We start from the raw sequence: 19469 nt of genomic DNA, 5'->3' as shown, positions 1-19469 counted from the left end.
CCGCCGGCGATTTTTGAGTCTGCTTTCTTATGCATTTAACACGTACGCAGCGTCACTTGCATTAAGCATACTCGTCAACAAAACAATACAACTGAAATCTGTCAGTAAGTATATTCGTTTTCTATTAATTTGCCAATAATTCATGTATCACCCATTTATTATAAATTAGTTAAATTATTATTAATTTATTACTTATTCATTATGATTAACTTATCATTGATTTATCACAGATTAAAATTCATTACAAATATACATATAATGTCACAGATATAATCATATTTCATATACATGGAATTTTAATTTCTCTACTCATGCATTACAAAATCTATCGCAATTTCCTATAAATATCGTAGTATTCTAAATTTTCTAAAATAAATATTCGTTTCAGCACTGAACAAAGAACTGTTGGACGTTTACTTTACATCGTACGATCTGAGGCGTTTACTAATGTACAGTAACAATATGACGGATTATCATTTAATCACGGATTTATTGCCCGCGTTAGGTCGCCTATACTTCTTAAATATGATGGGCGATACTCATTTCTCTGCAGCGCAATCGGTAGGTTATTTTGAAAATTTTGCAATATCTTCACTTTGTAAAAAAAAAAAAAAACGCTATTTTATGTGATTCTGAGTACATGAAAATTTTCAGGCAATCCTGTTAGGCTTGGGTTTGCAACACAAAACTGTCGACAAGCTGGCAGAAGAGTTGCATTTACCCTCTCCACAGTTGCTCGGTCTATTCAATCGTACTGTACGTAAGTCAACGCAGTACTTGCATAGCATCGCAGAACAACACTTGGAAAACACTATGATGACCAAAAAATCATCGGTGAACGGACAAGTAAAAGTGGATCCTTCAGGTGCACAGAATCTGCATGAAGAATTAGAGAGCGCAGCTAAGGTTTGTTTATCGTGTTTTCATGAGAATTCTCGTTTGTAATACGGGTTGAAAATAATATTAAATACATTGCAGGAATTGAAGATCAAACAAAAAGGAGAATTAGAGAAATTAAAGAAAGAAAATCTGGCGCAGTACGCTATTAAGGGCTCGGAGGCGGAGTGGACCAGCACGTTATCTGGTAAACAGAGTAAAAATCTCGTTTCTATCAAGACCGGTGAGAAAAGGCCGACCGAAGCCAGCGTATACGAGAAAAAATCTAAGAAGAAGAAAAAGAGGTTTTCTTCAAATATATAACTCCTTGTTTGAATCTGCAATATTTGAAGAAGATACCGAAGATTTCTATAATTTTTAAATAAATATATTTTATATATCATATTTATATAAATCGTCCTGTATTTAAAAGAAAACGAATAAATATCAAAAATTAAAAAGGAAAGTTGATTCCGATCCAGACTTTGATACCTGACTTTACATCTCATACAATTATTGAAGATGATTTCTCGCGAATTTTGTATTTTTAAATACCAGTTAATTCATTATGATTCGTTTGGTTTAGCTTTATCCTTAATCATTATTATATTCTAAATTAGGGTCAATCAAAAGAAATTTGTTATCTACAATATATTAGATGGTTGCAAATGAAACCGTCCATTTTTGAGTGAAAGAAAAAATAATAGTTTGGTTGCAAATCGACGAACTGGTTTACTCAAAGTATTGCCCATCGGCACAGACAACCTTGGCCCATCTTTCGGGCAACAATCGGATTCCACGCAGGAAGAATTCGGGTTCTCTGGGTTGTTACGGGAAACGAATCCTTTTAATTGTTCTACGAGCGTAGACTTTGTAACTTCATAACTGAAATGTTGACCGTCGTAATGCGAGGGTACGGTGTAAAACTTTTCTGACACTGCAGAAAGACGTTATATATGTAATTTTTAACCATCGCACAACTTTTAACGTAGAAAATTAATTTTTCATTTATCCTATCGATTTTCAAGATAACATCGAAAGGTAGCTTCTCGTCGTCCGTATTCAATTTTATGACACAAGTCGATTCGTATATGGTCCAAAAGTCGTGGAGATTCCACACAGATGTGAAAGTTTTCGTCTCCACCTCTGTGCGGCAATAAGTGTAAAGAGAATACTTTTCATCTTCCCAAAGACATCTCCTCTACTTCTGATGCCATGATTATTCAATGTGCCCTGTAATATATCGTTTACACAATAACATATCCTATACGATGTTACTTAATTATATGTTGTTTATATAAAATATCCGTTGCAAAGAAAGCAATATGCGCATGCATATTTCTGGAAACCTTAAGAGATCCTTGCATAAACAAAATGAAATAAAGTTAATCTGATATATTTCAATAACAAGTTAATAGAATTTTTTCTAGATAATAAAAACTTTTATGCTAAAAAACGGCCCACTGAAATTTGGTATTATTTTAATACAGGGAATGTGTGCTAAAAAGTACACAAATATAAATGTTAAATTGATACATTCACCTCAACATGTGTTAATAACATATGTTTGTGTACTTTTTAATAGATTCTCCATATTAAAGGATTCTTCATAATAAAGTAACAAAATTTCAATGAACTATTTTTAACAAAAAATTTTTTACAGATATTTAAAAAAATATAAAAATTAATACGAATTGACGCGTAACACGCGCACAAAAAGTGCCAATTTTACAAGCAAATTATGATTTTTAATCATCGAGCAGAAAATGTTAATTTATCTATTGTTTAATATTTAATGGATTTACGTCCGACTTTACGATCATCAAACTATAACATCATTGAGCTTAATTAATTGCCATTCAATAAGAAAAAATTAATTATCTACTTCTGTCCTTTTTAGCACGATGCTATAAAGACAATAGTAATAACGTTTTATTTTCATCATTGTTAATTTGAATATTCAGAATAAGAAGGCATTATATACGTGTACATTACACGTAACATGTGTTTACTTTGAAATTACCTCATGACACGGTGATCATGCACGAACATCTATTATTTGTCTATTTCCGACAACTTCAAAATATCTGTTAGTAACTTTGCAAGGACACGAGAAACTTGACTATGTTTACATGTAATTTTTACCAGAGATTTCTAGAATTATAAAGACGATGGTTTTTATGGAAAGTTTGTTTTATGGAAATTTAATAACAAGGTTTTAAATAGATTTTGTCAAAATTAGTCACGGCGCGAACTTCGTGTTTAGAATAATGAAAGTCCTACTTACGGATTGCTGAAGTGACGAGAATCATTTATCAACGTGCGCTTCGCCGTTAACCGGTTCTTTTTAAACGATAGATTTGGTGCTAAAAGAGAAACCGCTTAAGTTTCATAGAGAATGCACATATATATATACAGAAGAGTACAAAAATACTTACAGATTCAATGTCAGTTGGTTTCGTAAACTTCGTTTTTCATCATTTTCGTTGCGCTGATATGACCGAATCATACCTTGCTGTTTCGCTGTGTGATCTCGTGTCAACGTTGTTAGGAAGTGCCGATCCTCCCCATTGTAGGTTCATCCTACGTGTGCGTCGTCCTTTTCAGCAGAGCGCTCTAATGGAGAGTTTCCAAACTTACACAATACAACTGTCCGTTTCAATGAACTCCGATTGGTTGCTCGAAGTTTAAATGATTAAAAATCGATCTTTCGGCTTTTCGATAAGATTAGTTTAAAAGATCAACTGTAACGTGCTCTTGTGAATTTTGTAAATTATTACACCTTTTACATCAATACTACATCTACGTTATTTCGCATAGTTATTTCTTTCTTACGAAAATTTGATCAATATAACGTCAAATTGACAACATTTTGATTATTCTGTTCTCTTTGGGAGGCACTAAAGAAATAAAGAATTGTTTGTTTATAAAAGTTTGCAAATGACCATCGCAGATCTGAATATAGTATGCCGAGATCTTTTAAAACATGCAGTCATACTTAAAAATCGCATCTGAGGCTTTAGCCACAAAAATTTGGCTGTTTCGCTCCACAGTCGCGTTCGGATTTCGTGGCAGCGGCAGCCATTTGGGCGCGCGCGCATGCGCAGCCGGCCGTCGCCGCTGCGCGCGGTAGTAGGGAGTCTCGTACGAGCGGCTGCGAGCTCGGGCGGTGCAGATGCTGCATAAGTCTCGTCCGGCGTGTGCGGTGCGGGTGAAGCTGTGTTCGTCGGAGCGTAGTACGGCGTGCCACGGAACCGTCGACGCAGCCAGGGTCGCGTGCGCGCCCATTCGTGAGAATTCGTGCCCGGCGCGATGGACGACGACCGCCCGGCGGTACCTGTTGCGCGAGCCGACCCGGTCCGGTTCGCGTCGCGTGTCCACCACCGGTGCGCCGCCTCCTCCTAAGAAGAAGGAGTCCTCTCCGCCGGCTACCGCGAGGAAGTGCGTGCGGGCGATGCACCGTCGCGTCCGTCGCTGTTGACGTTTCCCCGTGGTAGACGACGACGCGAGTGTGTGTGTGTGTGTGTGCGTGTGTGTGCGCGCGCGCGCTCGCCCGCCAACGCGTCGCCGACGGCGCCGCGTCTTCCTCGCTGTTCGCGAGTTTCCGTTCCGCGAGTGCTGCGAAGACGCAACCAGCGAGGAGAACTCGGCGGATTCCCCGAGGAAGCGACAATAGTCGGCCGACGGAGAGCGAGAAGGAGAAACACGCGCGCCAACGGAGAGGTAGAACGTGTGAGAGAGAAAGAGAGAGCGAGCGAGCGAAAGAGTGAGAGGGAAAGAGGAAAAAAGAGAACAAAACGGAGCTATGGGCATCGTGCAGAGCAGCCGCAGCGGCGAGAGCGATGGCGGTGTGCGCGAGGTATTCGTCGGCGGTGTCAAGGCCGGCGTGCCTCATCACTCGTGTCAACCCAGCCTGGGTATGGGCAGCCTGGGCGGACCGCACGCACGCAGCGGCAGCGTACGCAGCGCGCCGAGACAACCGATGCCGGATACCGTCGAGCTCGAGAGACGCTTCACCAAAGTGCTGGTGAGTAACACGCTTCTTCTTCCTCCGCACCGCGGTTGTAGCAGACGATGCGGTCGGCTCGCGCTCTGTGTCGCCGAACGCACGGTGCCCGAGGTGTACCACTCGCAGCCGTGATCGAAAATTAGGGTTCACGACTGGGTGAAACACGTGGTCGGGTTTTTCCTCCGTCTTCCTGGCGCACCGGGTGATGTCACGCGTACAAGCCGCGTCGGAGGGCTGATTCGAACATGTGAAGTTGAGTCTGTTCTTTATAGCTGAACCGGATTGCACTTCAGGTCCGTATTCTGAACTCTCTTTTATCGATAAAAGCGCCTTAAACGTGGCAGCCGATCAGGTAATTCCTAAGCCACTTTTAGAGGCATTTTTTCTCATCGATAAAAATGAGCTCAGAATATGGATCTTAACCTTAGAGTGGCAGGAATGTGCAACCGAGCGTTGACAAGATCAGCTATTAGGTCTGTCGGTTAACCAAACTGGGTTGCACTTTTTCCACTTGAGAGAGAAACAAGTGCATGACCGAGCGTTGGAAACTTGTGTTAAAGCAGCACAAAGTTTCACTGGGTCATTTTTGACAGAAAATTTTTCACCGTGCGATTGCGAGCACCCGTCCCGGTACGGCAGGCTGTATGTATTATTGTCGTTTCGTTTATAATTTTGTGGTACGGCCAACTACACCGGAACGGATCCTTGCAACTGCATCTGGCAGTCACAGAGACATCGCAGAATAGCCTGAACAGCTCGCGAGCGCGATCCTGCGGCGAATCTCTTCGCGTCTCTGGATCTCGCCGGAGTCGTTCGGGTGGAAAAACGCGACATGTTTGCGCTCTACGGATTTAAATGCACGCGCGTGTTGTCGTTGGTAGGACGCGTCGCGCTCACTTCAATGAGAAGCGAGTGACTCGGCCTCGGATTGTCGACTGGAGGTGAGATTCATCGCGGAATGGTGATTCTCCGTCGCGCGCGCGACTTGTCGCGGAAAGTAGGTTCAAAAAGAGTTGTCAGCTGCGTCGGATTGATGTACACCTCGCTTTTTGTTTTCAATCAAAATATTCCTGCGCGCGATGCACGGATAACACCGCCACAGCGCGAGGATTCGCTGTGTTTACGTTCGAGTATAGTCAACGTCATGCGTGCCGTGCCATTTCTTAGACTGAAAGTTACACGATTTTCAGTCTTACAAATATGCAAATAAAATTAAAACCGTTATAATCAGAAATGTTATAATTTTTAGAGTTACTTATTCGCGATGTTGAACCTTGCAGGTTCTAATGCGAAAAATCGTGTGATTTCCCGTCCAGAGAATGATGAAGCATACACTACGCCGATTGTACGTTTTGATCTCTTTTGCTCGTTCTATCAACTCCTCGGCGGCGTTGCGCTTGCAGTTAATCTAATTTGAATACCACATGTGTCACAGATTCGTAAGATTCGAGCCATGTGAACGCTGCGCTAATAGTGCGCACGGTAATACATAATAATACAGCGTGATATATGGAGTTCATATGAAAGTTTATCCCTATTTCTAATCGCTCAGTTTTTGCTCAGAAATCCCAGAGTCTTTACGAATCTTACAGAAGCGCGAGATCGTTTAATTACGAGAGATCACGATAGGACATCGAACAAAACGACGCATATTTAATTGACCGATCGTGTACGATCGAGCTTCGACGTTCAGATTTGAGAGACGCGATTGAAAGATACCTTCGATAAATCCCGAGTTGCATGTTCTCGTAAAAGAACCTTTGAACTTGTGCGCGTCGTGCACATGACGAACACTGTCAGCGGCGTGCGGCGACCGTGGTCGTTCGCTCGGAGCCTCTCGAAAATTCACGTCACATCCTTCCGCTTCTCGGCCGGCGATATTTTTACTCACGAATGAAAATAGCCCCGAGGGCCGCCCGCCCACAATCGCTGTCGATTGTTGCTTGCTTCGACGCTCGAATATTTGCGATGACTAATTAACTCGCGCATCCGGTGCGCATCTTGTCGAGCGGACGAGCCGTATCGTGACGACGCGTCATCGTCGGCCCTTCGCGATTCACGGCCTCATCATTGTTATTCCTTCGGTCGAGACGCGAGAGAAATCGGACTGTCCGGAGAGACACGGCTCTGACGTTACGTCGACGCAATGATCATCGGTCGTTGTGAATATTATCGCGAATGAATGTGTATAATATAATATATAGGATAAGGCAATAAATAATGGAACGTTTGGATATTAGATATATATTTATATATATTAAATTCTTTATTTTTATTACCGCAAACAGCAATCTGCCCTTATTTGCCTTGCTCTTTTCGTTCGTTAACATATTTGTATTTTTCCAAGATATTCAAAGCGGTGATACTTACTGCCTCATTCCGCATAAAATATATATCGCGGATGAGTAAATAACATTTTTTTAATTTAAATGAAAAAGGACCTCGATTGATTGTCTTGTTTGCGAGAACGAAGTATATGTATTACATATGCGGGCTCGATGAAGATTTCTTCTTCGGCTGGCGGGATTCGTATGAATTTTGGCGCACCTGCGCGTCAAGCGCGTGTGCAAGCGCGATTTTAATTTAATTTCTTCCGTCGACTGTCAAAACACGGTGGCGTGCCCGTCGAACGAGATCGAGATAAGACACCCTCGCATGACCGGTAATTCTCTTATCCCTTCCGATGTTGGCACGGCAAGCCCGTCGACAAATATTGACGAACTGTCAGGACTGCTCCACGAATATCGACCGGACGATTTAATCGAGAGATGCTAATATCCTCTGTGAAATACATTATTCGTTCACATGACATTATCGTCGATAAATATCGCCGGCGCCGAGCCGACATCTCTCGCAATATTGACAAAGTTTGGTGAGATTAATGCAGCAATTTGCCTCGTCCAATCTCGGCACAGTTAAGAGTACTATGCGGGAATGTTACATCCGACCTCATCATAAAGACAATTTTTTAGCACAATTAACATGTAAATTAAGAAACGAACTGTTTTTTTTTTTTAACAAAAATAAATTTCCAGAAAATTCGTTTCCAATAACAAATAATAAGCGATAAAGTTGGACGTGTTTGAAATTTACATAAGGAATTTTAAATAGAGTTAACAAATTATGTAAGCTTTTATATTTTGTTCTGATTAAAAAATAACACGATCAGCGTGCAATTGACGACAAATCGCCGTGCAATTGCGGCACGAAAAACGTTTTAAAAACTTTGCAGGAAGCAAGATACAACCATTTTAGTCGGTTAATATCCCCCGAATATTTTTTCCACGAAGAGCTCGTTCAGAAAACGCGACCTCGCAAGACGAATTCGACGTCGTTCCCTTGCGGCGAGCTTCGTAATTGTGAATAATAAAAAAAAATCGCGTCCTTTCGGCTGAGAGAGGCGGGACGGAGGGAGGCAGTTGCAGTAACGAGATACCGGTGAGCGTCGGCCGCGTTCATTTCATCGCGTGCGAACTTTACGTTCAATTTGGACACGCGGCTGCGGCCTGAGTGAGAGGTGCATCAAGCGTGGTTCTCGCATTTTGCGTCCTGCCGGCGCAGCGTGCCGGCGACGTGAGAGGGCACGATCGTATTTATCTTCACCGCCCCGAGGTGTAACGTAAGTAACAAGCCGATCGGTATCAACACGTGTGGCCTGTAACTTATAGTGGCTAATATCTGAACTCGAGTGAACTCGGGTCGCGCGCCCAGTGGTTGTCCGTGACTCGAGAGCGTGGCGTTCGCCGTTGCGTACTTGCGTTGTATTTCATTGCGTGCTAAGGGACGCCTCTTTCGCGATCGACGCGCCCCGTACGTCTGCAGTCGCATATACATTCAGCGCTATAAACCGAGACCTTTCCTGTTTCTCGATTTGACGTATGAGTTCATTGTGTGGTAAGTCCTTAGCCTTTTGCTCCGAGCGTTAAAGTGCGGCACGTAATTTCTAGAGCGAGGTTTCTAGCGCTACCAAACGTCGTAGTTGTCAAGATTGAAGTGTTTTATCGCGATTTTCGGCAGCGTGGGAGAGGTTTTCGCCGGAAACGGTTACATTTTATTGCTTAGAGCAAAAGAGATTTAGGCCTGTTTCACAATTAGTGCGGTAAGCCTTTTGCTCCAAACTGTGACTCTTCTGGCAAAAGGCGTCCCCCGCGTTACCAAAAGTCCTAGTAACTCTCGAAGCTTAGGGATTACGACGTCAGGTAGCGTGGAAAACACCTTTTGCCAGAAATTGAGTCACAGTTCGGAGCAAAAGGCTAAAGGCTTCTTACACCCATTGTGGATCGTGCCTTACACGCGACCTTCGTGCCGCGGGACAAGCGAAGCTTAGAATCGGAGCGCGATCGGAGATCGTGGAGGCGCTCGTCGGAGATTGAGATTTCAGATCAAAATGCCGCGAATAGCCTGCACCGAGAAAAGCATATGGCATCTGTTACTACAGTTACGTGATGAAGTATCAAGTTGCTTCGAAAGTCTTCTCACATAAATACTGAACAAGCAATAATACGAGCCAAATGATTTTCACGTAAAAATATGCAGACAAAAAGGTGAAGACAATACTGACAGAGAACATGAAGAGAGAGAGCTCGTTGTCAGCTCAGTTGAGAGATATATCGTGCTGTTATTATGAATAGCAAGGAGTGTCTATTGTCCCTTCGTGTATAACAACGAACACGATAATTGTGCAACATATATAATGCCATAAAGCCCAATTATTCAATATTTGCGATGCTCCCCGGATCATTCGTGCATAGTATTCGAAATTAAATAGTGACGCCGGATTATTAATAAATCGCTCGCTCTCTCTTTTGCGTCTCCTTTTCTCTCGTAGAACGAAATGTCGGGAGGTCGAAAGCGAGAGAATCCGTGCACCCCGGGAGAAGATCGAGAGAAAGGAGGAAGAGAGAGAGAGAGAGAGAGAAAGAAAGAAAGAAAGAAAAAGAGAAAGATGGATACTGAGATGGAGGAGAGGACACGCGGCGCCGCCTACGAACAGCGGCTCTCACCAAATAAGATTCGATTGTGCATCGTACGGCCGTCGTTCGCGGCAAGCGACGAACATATCGTAAACAACGGGTCCCCTTTTCAGCTCGCGTTAACTCGCCTTCATTCGATTTCCTCTGCTTCCCTCGTCTCGTCTCTTCCTCCGCTATGTCCCTCCTCCCGGCCACCCGCTCTTGACCTCCGTGACTCTCCTCCGCGTCTTGCAGCCGCCGATGTTGCACGTACGTATAGTTCCCGGTATTTCGGCGGGCTGAACGTGATCCTTTGTGCAAGCGAGACACACGTCCGCTACCGGTGTCTTCGCATGGCGGTGCCTTCGGAAGCACAGCGATTCACGTCGGCCGAGGATTTATGATACGACGGGGGCAGAGGAGTACGGGAAGCCGCGAAGCTCATCTCGAGAGACGCGAAGATGAGGAAGATGAGGCGGTGTTGTAAAAATTGTAGGAATTTATCCTATATTCTTCTCTCTCGTGCGTATCAGTGTCACAGATAAATAAATAAAATCGAGAACCCGAGTAGAAAATAAACCAGAATTTAGCCGATAGTAGGTCAGGAATTCTGGTTACTACCTAGAAATTAGCCATTTTATTCGGCGCCGCAACTAGACGGTAAAACTAGCCAGTTCCTTAGTATTTAGTGTTTGCAAAAGTTCGTATAATATTAAAGCCATTTTTATTTATTATTAATGCAAACATTTCCAAGTATATATCCAAAGCGAGCAAAAGTATCATGGCATTTTCCGGTTCATGTTTATATCATCGAGGAAAATTCCCTGCGTGTACTCGGGAAGAAAAAAGGGAAAATCGAAACACCCAGGTATTTTATCGTTACGCCAAGTTATCGTCAAGTTACGCGAATCGCGTTGCTTCGTCACTCACTTGTTCGCTCGGCTCGCTCGCGTATTTATCTTCACACCTGACTTCGCTCTCGAGTCGTTACGGCGTCGTAAGAGGCGTGATGTAAGCGGCACATACAAACGACTCATTTGTAGCTAACGCATTATTAGTCACACGCGCGAGACACAATTCCGCAAATAAGCCGTTTCGATAGCGAAATTATGACACTGCACGGTCGCGGCGCAAACTACTTGTGCATCGCCCGCATATTGTGCTGCGTACATAAGCGCTCGCAGTACAGGCCGCCGCTTTGATTCCCCGGTGTTTCCCTTTACGAATTCCGACGTCTGATTATTTTTATTGCACGATCATTCGCATATTCCGCGACGACATCGTGTCAATAATCCGGTATACATGGCGGCACGCTTTCTAAGCTGGAGGAACGACGTCGGCAAAAGTATGCAATGAAATTGCGACAATGGTCCAGTGTCGCGATTAATTGCGAAATTGTTACGCAACGTCACCGATATGACAACTGAAAATTAGTACAAATTAACTCGTTGAGTGGCGACCGGCACCATGACATTACCGCGTCACATTAACCCACCGTTAGTCACAATATCCAACAGATATACGTTCAGATTACAACGTAATCACCGTTGCTATACGGCCTCAAGGTTGAACCTCGTTCTTGTCTGTTTTTTTTTTTCTTTATTCTCTTTCTCTTTATTTTTCACTGTTTTTTTTTTTATGTATTTTAGTGCCTGGTCTAATAGCCAAGTGCTGATGAAAGAAAAATCGTTTCAAGTAATGGAGGAAAATAATGGGGATATGATTGATGAATGATGAATATTATTTTTGTTTACCAAAAAGAAAATTTGAACAATAGGCGAACAAATGATGCGTGAATTTGAATAAAAGCTTTGCATTTCGAGGTGCTAACTTGAACAGGCCTCTGACGGTCGACGTGTTAACTTAGGAGCGAAACATTCGCGAATGTCGGTTCGGTAACCTTTGATCTCACCGCTAGACTCGTCGGCTCGATTCTGGCTAAAGCCGCGCCCATCGATCGATTAGATTAATGAAAAAGTAACGAAACTCGCGTACTATGAAGCTGCACGGTTTCTCGCCGGGTCTCGTAATAACGGTGGAATCGGCCGGCTGGCCGATCGATCGATCGCACGAACGAACGAACGAACGAGCGAGCGAGCGGTTACGACAAAACGGCCGTAGATCCACATCGCCGATCGAAACGATACCCGCATCGTGAAGAAAGATACCGGCACGCGATCCCCGTCGTGAGTGATTTCTCCGACCAGCTCGAAGAAACGCGCGTAGACGCGCGGAACGTGACGACGCGCGACGTTGAGGACACTAATTATCGTTTAAACGTCCTTTGCGCGGCGACACCAACGGCACTGGGAGACCCTTCTGCTGCCTTCGTGGCGTCTTTCGCGAAGCGAGTTTATCGTGCCGATCAATGTCGTTAATGCAGCAGCAGGCCGCTTTCCGCCGGTCGTTACTCTCGCGACACTTCGCATTTTTCACCGAAAAGACCGTTCGCGGCGTCGGCGAGTCGCCCTGGCTCGACGAGCGCTGGACGACGAGCCACGTCTTACAAGTTAGCGGAACAAAGCCAGCAGCACCAAATTCTAATGTTTTTATTTGTTACTCAAAAGTTGCCAAAAAATTACTCTGCTCGTTTTTTTTTTTCAGTGTTCCGCTAAAGGAAGATTAAGTTAACGGAACAATATTATATATTTAATGTCGTCTTCAAAATTGACTGGAACGGCCAATGAAAAAGCTGATGAAACGAGATAACGAATATATGTATCTCGAATTACATGTATTTACCGTATCTTTAATAATTCAGTTAAGCTGAAGCTGTACAATGAAAATCAATGAAAATCTGTTAAAGGACGATCCATCCCGCGTGTCGGGTTTATCGTCGCGATTACTCTCGATAAACTTGAGATATTTTACTCGACGAATCATCGTATCTAAACATACTTCGACATTGCAACACCGGTAGAAAAGTGTATTGCGCAAGACACTTTGATATTCGATCTCCGTACGATTATGATGCATCGCCACGGCCGTGATTGGAAGGGCAACATGGCAGAGAATGCCCGCTCGCCGTAGTTGATGGATAGAACGCGCTAACGACGCGGCTTACGTCGTCGACGACTTACGCAGCAGATGTCGTTGAGAAAAATCGATCGATCGCTCGCTCGCTCGCTCCTTAGTTCGCTCACTTATTAGCGCGAGGAAGATGAAAGGCACGGCGATCGAATCGTCGTCGCTAGATCGCATCGTCATTCATAATTCACAGCGAGCATTTATACTCGCAGAATTGGATTAACGAAGATTACAGCGCGGAACAGCGCGATCGGCGTGTCGAGACTATAATATTTTCTTCACCGTATTAATATTGGATCGTTCGATGAGTTCCGCAGAGATTTCTGCGAAAAATTCAAGACCGATATTTTTATAGTCCTCCGCCGAGTCGAAATTCTGATACTACCTTGACGCTCTTAATCTTTATTTAAGGATAGTTAATTTCGAGTGTCGACTTTTCATGTCATTTAAAGAGAGGTTTTTTACTTATCTATGAAAACAATACTCTGATATACATCGACCCGTCTACGTAGTTCTATATTGTTTGCTAATTAAGTTCCGCGGCAGCGTTTCCTTACAAGATGCGCGGCCGCGATTATGCATTCCCGTCTCGAGTGTGTCGAACGTCGCGGTGTCTCACATCGCGCTTTGTCGCGACGCGAACTTAGGGAACGATCGATATCGACGACGAACACGCGACGAGGTCCCGTGAAAACGATCGCGAACTCGTTGGAGCGCGACGATTCGCCGGGAACGCATTACCTCGGATGGGAGACGCGTCGACGGAGGACGTAGAATCCGGATGTCTTCGCGTCGAGGAACACCACGAGAGTCGCCGTGCGACACGCGTCTCGAGAGAAAATCACCGCCGGCGGGACGAAACGAACGACACGCGACAGCGAACAATCACGCGGAGCCTCGCGATGAGAGGCGCTGCCCGCCGTTAACAAAGCTCGCCGTCGCATCCGAGTGCAGAAGCGTGTGTCGGCTGCGAACTCATATCGCGAGTTATATTTGCAATCGCCCGGTCGATAGCGAGCGGAGGAGCCGCGCGAAGTCCAAGGCGTGTCGTGCAAACCGCCTCCTCGACAATACCTCGAAGTCGCACCGCGAGTCGAAATTTTGCTCCAATTCTTTAATTCTGCAACAGTAGAGAAGCTGAGATAGCAAATAAAGTTCAATTCTAATGATATAATTTAATCTCACTAATCACGATGGTGGCTTAAACTTCTGTGTGTTTGCTCCAATCAGGCATATTTCGAAAAACATTTCTGTACCTTTACAATTGCACGTAGAATAAAAAGATACGAAAAGTTTAAGGAAAAATGTTATGCATCTTGGTTAGATTCTCCGTTAAAAGTATGATAAAACGGAACAAAACGCACTTCATCTTATTCGCGTTTATATCGTATTAAGTTTACGTAAGATCTATATTTATAGAGTACAAAGTAGCGTGATCGCGTTAATGTTATGTAACATAACATTTCGAAGATCACTTCTACGTTATCGATTTTACTTATTAAATTCGTCAACGGCTATAAGCATCCCCTTACATACACACACACACACACACACACAAAGTATAACTTCGCCAAAGTGGGTTTTTACTATACTATACTACTCTATAAGTCATCCAAGTAAGCGCAAACTATCTGTGAGGGCGTCAAAGTAGCATCAAAATTTCGACTCGGGAAGAGACGCAGAGCCACCCATCCTCTTATGGTGCGTAACAGCCACTTTGTGGTGCTGCGACTTCGTGCGTCGAAGCGTTAATTACGCCCGGTGGCCGCTCTCGTTCCGTTATTCTCGTCGGAGCTGCGCGTGGCTTCGCGCGAGGACAGTTCAGGGGATCGTCAAAGGATTGAGACGATTGGAGGCGTGCATGCGTGCGTGCGTGCGTGCGAATGTTAACGATCCCGAAACGAGAGAAAGAGAGAGAGAGAGAGAGAGAGATCGCGGTGTCGTCATCTTCGCCTCGCCGCGTATATTCTTTGTCGTCTCTCCTTGCGGCCGGCGGCTGGAAATTATCGTGGGATTTCGTTTCATTATAGATACTCGCCGATGAGTCAGCCGCCGGTTAGTCGTAGAGAAACCGCCGCGCGATTCATGAGACAACACCGCTCGAGGGCCACACGGAAGAGAATTCTTCCCGGTCTGGAGCCCTCTTTCGCTTTCCTCTCATGTCCTACGAGCGAAAATCTAATAAAGCTCGCGAGAAAAAGAGAGAGAGAGAGAAAGCCCGAGTCGGAATTTTCATGCTACTTTGACGCTCTTAAGGATTTGCACATATTTAGATGGCTTGCAGATTAATAAAGGCTTGAATTTGGTTTTAGGATGCTAGAAACTTTCGGGGTTATTTTGCTATTTCAGCTTCTATTGTGTTGTAAAGTTCACCCTGTGTTGTAGAATCAACCCTGTCACGAATATTCGACTCGGAACCGTGGAGACGGGATAGGCAATTGTGTGCGATGCATGTCCAGTTGAAAGTTAAATGATTGTTTATTAAAGATATTAATTATCTCGTTAAAGACCTATCTTAATGTTAGCCTTAATGATAGCTTCTCGAGTTTGGTCTCGCTTTTGTTTAGATGGTATTCATTATCATCTTGACTCAGAGTCGTCGATATTAATTTCTCGTTATGTTCTCTTTTTATTATCGTATTCATTTAGATTGATGAATTTATGTTGTATTTGTTATATGAGTTTGGTAGTTTGAAGTTTACGACGGATTATGAGATACACAACGCGGTACGTAGCAACAACCGGTCGACTTGGTTCTCAGATGACGAACCGCGAATGCAGGAAACGCGTTATCCGCAAGAAACGGTTAACTCGATACGCCAATTTCCAGGCGAAGGGAAGCGTACCTTGTAACATTTTGCTCGGTACTTTTGCAGTTTCACAATAAGGCATTATTTGAGGGATCGTTCATTCGTGGTCGAAATGCTGCAAATTAGATCCATATTACTCAGATGTACATAATAATTTCAAGTAATTAGTATCGAGATAAACACGTGCGTCTGAAAAATATTGCATAAGACATTACACAATTCAATACATTTGATTGCTGATAAATTTAACACACATTTTTACATTTATACACGTAAATATTATATATATAAAACAATACACACATACATATTTTTACTTCAACGGCGACCGCTGTGCCGCGAAGGGCGAACATACAGTCGTCGTTCCACAGTGTATTCATTATACATGCACAGCGTGAAAACGTGAGCGCCGAACGGCGGCGGTGCGGTTAGTAGATAAATATAAGAGTTCGAGGTTTATCGTTTGTACTCGACGACGCGTTATTCCACGGGTCACGCCGCGTATATCCAAGGCGGCGACCTCCCCTGGGCGTCTGGAGAAAATGTGTCGGCGGGATCATCGCCGACGTCGATCGAACGCCGCCGTCGCCGCCTCCGTCGAGATTAAAATCATCCGGAGAGCTCTTTAATAAGGATATCGGCCGAAATAATTACTCGTGTACTTTCTTTCTTTCTCTCCGTTCTTCTTCTCTCGTTTTTTTTTTCTTTTTACTGTTTGTTTTCTCCTCCGCAACGATATACCGTACGCGGGCAAAATTTCGTCGCCGCCTACCGCACCGCTCCCTACCACGCGATGACTCACGCGAGGTTCGCGCGCAAAACCGCACACCTTGACACGGTAAACACGGTATCGTAAATCACTCGACGTACGTACTCGCAACGAGTATCGCATTTGCGCCCGGCGTATATGCGTGCATTTTCGCAATGCACCTCCTCCCCCCCCGAGTTTTTGATACTACTCTGACGCTCTCGAGGACAGTTCGCATATACTTAGATGACCTATAGACTAGTAAAAACTTGAACGATATACTATATTTGTTCCAACTTCTTTCTTGAACTTTTAATTACTTTCCACAGATTTAATTTTAATACTTCCTTGAAGCTATAAATGCTCTCGGAATTTCGATTAAGTTTATGTGAATGTTCCGAACAACTTATTCTTACGTTAAAGACAGGGAGAAGAGAAATTGAAGACATTGTTATGGTTGAAAGTAGGAGTGAACGACATCATTAGAATTGAAGCAATCTTATCATCTTAGCTCCTACTGTGTTGTAGAATTAAAAATTTTGACAGGACCAAAGTTTTGACACAGGAATATGAAAACAAGGCGCGCTCGATAACGGTATCAATCGCGCGCGTGTGGTCAGCTCGTAAATAAATAAATTTACGATTCGGGATAAGCGAATCCCCGGATATTCTTTCCCGTAAACGTAGTAAATATGGCGAGCTTTCTGCGGAGTCGGGCCCGCGGCTCGAATAAATCTTGAACCGTCTGGTTTCTTCGGCAAATTGCGCCTATAAGCGTAAACGCCTCGACATTTTGTGGACGATATTTCTTCGAGAAACGAATATTCGAGAGCGAAGCGAGATTTACGGGGATTTACGAGGCACAATGTTCGAGACAGCGGCCGATAAAGGCTAATTCGCGACATTATCGTTACGTGTCACGTGCACTGAAATAAACATTTCAACTGTAATTTGTAACTATAATTGCATAAATGAAAAAATTATAATCAGAGCACGTGGCTTCCGACAAACGTCTATTAGCGCCGAATGCGTTGTATCAGACCAATCTCTACGATTCTCCGCGAATGAAATCTATCGTTCTCGTTGGTGCCCGCGTTGTGCTCTCTTTTCGAGCTACGTTCTCTCCGCGCAAGATCAAACGCCGCGCTGCGCTCGTTATTGCGAGCTGCCAGGCGAAATCGGACGCGTTTTGGCAATACGGATTTGCCTCGCTCGACCGACATCGGCCACGGCGAAGTGAAAGGAAAATTAAGTATCGTGACGTACGAATCGCTACGGCCATTTCTACTGTCGTTTTTCATCGCAACTCGGGCGCCACTCCGGGTGAAAATCGACGTCTTTTTCTCTCTCTTTCTCTCTCTTTTTCTATCCACGATCCGCCTTCGACGGAAATAAATTGCGGGAACAGTTCTGCCCATTTGAATCAACTTTACGATCGAAACACCTCCGTCGATCACCCAGAACCATTTGCTGTTTGCTTTATTTGTTCATTTCCTAACAAGAAATACCTCTTCGAGAAAGAGGAGAACGCATTTAGTAAGGATGACCATTATAACTAAGTAACAAGAAAAAAGTAAGTAGAAAATAATAAAAATAAAAATAAATGTCAGTTATTGAAAGTAAAATAAATAATAAAATAATTTGAAAATAATAAGCGCACAAATAAGCGAAAGCAAATTATGTCACTTGAGTATCGTTGAACTAAATAAAAATATCATTTGACAGTTTCCCCCTTTTTTATCTCGTTATTATTATTGGCACAAGTTATCGTACTTTTTTGGTAAAAAAAAAAAGCACACCATCAGAAGCGTCGAAAACTCGCAAGTATTGCTCGCCGACGCGCTACTTTTACCACGGCTCGGATTCTTACACATCCATTTTCCGTTTCTTATATCCTATTCTCATACTTCATTGTGCCTCGGTTGCGACACAGCCGTACGGTATCGTTGCCTCGATCAATGAAATCGACGCGGCTCACGTTTCTAGTATCGCACGTGTCACCGCACAATAACGCGAGTTACGGTAACGCCGGGGAGAGCAAGCCGTGCCTATACGAGGCGTTTGATAATTAGCGGCGCGACCGGATAAGTATCGATTTCTTCACAATGCGCGCGCGCGTGCGATGAATGAACTTCCACGTATACTCCTCTCCCCGCTGCAATTATCTCCCGGGTTCAACCCGTCTTTTTAGAACTTACTTCGCAATTGTGTTCTCGAATTCTCGCGACGTTGCGTAAACTTCGCGCGAAACACTCATTAGTTTCCACATGAGATCCATTATTTTTGCATTAATGGATAATGACGGCATAATTGACGGCGAGATTATTGCACGCATGCGCATATCTTGATCTACTTCATATCGCTTCAATTTCGCCCGAGTCGAAATTTTCTATATGCGTGTGGCTTTATGTTAAATCTCTAATTTTCCATGCTCGCGAACAGCTATTCCTGTCGGCACACGTAACGACGATGTGCGACTAAGAGAAACCGAAGGATAATAAAATTGTTCGCCGGCAGCGAAAGAAAAGAAATGAAACAGCCTGGCGGATCGATTAATTCAATGAGGAGGAGCGGATACTTTCCGGTTGCGCCATTAATTATTAAACATTCGGCATGTGTGTGTGTGTGTGCACTGGGCTCTTGTGTTACGCGCGGCAGTGTGTTCCGCGCCTTTGTTTGACGTTTATGCACGCGAACGCTCACGTCGTAGTTAGCGTTTATTGACGATTACCGATCGTCGCCTCGTTACTCTAGTTATTATTCGGCTAATTACTCGTTGTCCATTCATTATGTGCGTGCAACCGCTCGTTAATGTTCCGTTATTACCGGACCCGGGATCACAAATTACGGTATTCGTACGCACCGTGCCGGATCGCATTCCTCCGTCGCATTTCTAATAATCTACATATGAGTAACGAAAATGAGAGAAGAGAATGAAGAGAAAGAAGTTAATCGTACGCGAGCGCGGAAGAATCGCCGATGCGTCGGTCGTTTACAAGACAATTAGTGCTTTTATCCGATACAGTCGGAGGGAAAATTAACGTGCC

At 43.9% G+C, this 19469-nt stretch overlaps 2 protein-coding genes across 4 annotated transcripts in view; both read left to right on the top strand.

The window, feature by feature from the left end:
- The first annotated feature begins 6 nt into the window (after window positions 1-6).
- Window positions 7-1311, top strand: LOC106742921 (N-acetyltransferase 10-like). The gene is made up of 4 exons (XM_014616283.1): window positions 7-104; window positions 389-561; window positions 655-906; window positions 979-1311. The coding sequence occupies exons 2-4, from the start codon at window positions 448-450 to the stop codon at window positions 1198-1200; spliced, it is 588 nt and encodes a 195-aa protein (XP_014471769.1). The 5' UTR covers window positions 7-104; window positions 389-447; the 3' UTR covers window positions 1201-1311.
- A 2747-nt stretch (window positions 1312-4058) lies between these two features.
- The window catches only part of LOC106742958 (formin-like protein CG32138), a 56888-nt gene continuing 41477 nt past the window's right edge, over window positions 4059-19469 (top strand). For 2 of the 3 annotated variants that reach the window (XM_014616345.1, XM_014616346.1), the window contains exon 1: window positions 4682-4903. In XM_014616345.1, coding sequence (XP_014471831.1) covers window positions 4682-4903 — 222 coding nt within the window. Of the gene's footprint in view, window positions 4904-19469 lie in introns of all 3 variants that reach the window. The other variant, XM_014616347.1, reaches the window with a different exon arrangement.

This window comes from Dinoponera quadriceps, unplaced genomic scaffold (assembly GCF_001313825.1).
Source record: "Dinoponera quadriceps isolate SergipeBrazil2010 unplaced genomic scaffold, ASM131382v1 scaffold946, whole genome shotgun sequence".
Classification (NCBI taxonomy): domain Eukaryota; kingdom Metazoa; phylum Arthropoda; class Insecta; order Hymenoptera; family Formicidae; genus Dinoponera; species Dinoponera quadriceps.
Note: the sequence above shows the minus strand (reverse complement) of the source record. Positions and strands in the feature narration are given on the sequence as shown.

What these genes read in the sequence shown, in the direction of transcription:
- LOC106742921 (XM_014616283.1), top strand. Translation starts at nt 448, where the DNA reads ATGTACAGTAACAATATGACGGATTATCATTTAATCACGGATTTATTG. An exon ending in ATTTCTCTGCAGCGCAATCG is followed by an intron (nt 562 to 654) that starts GTAGGTTATTTT and finishes GAAAATTTTCAG; the next exon opens with GCAATCCTGTTAGGCTTGGG. An exon ending in AATTAGAGAGCGCAGCTAAG is followed by an intron (nt 907 to 978) that starts GTTTGTTTATCG and finishes AATACATTGCAG; the next exon opens with GAATTGAAGATCAAACAAAA.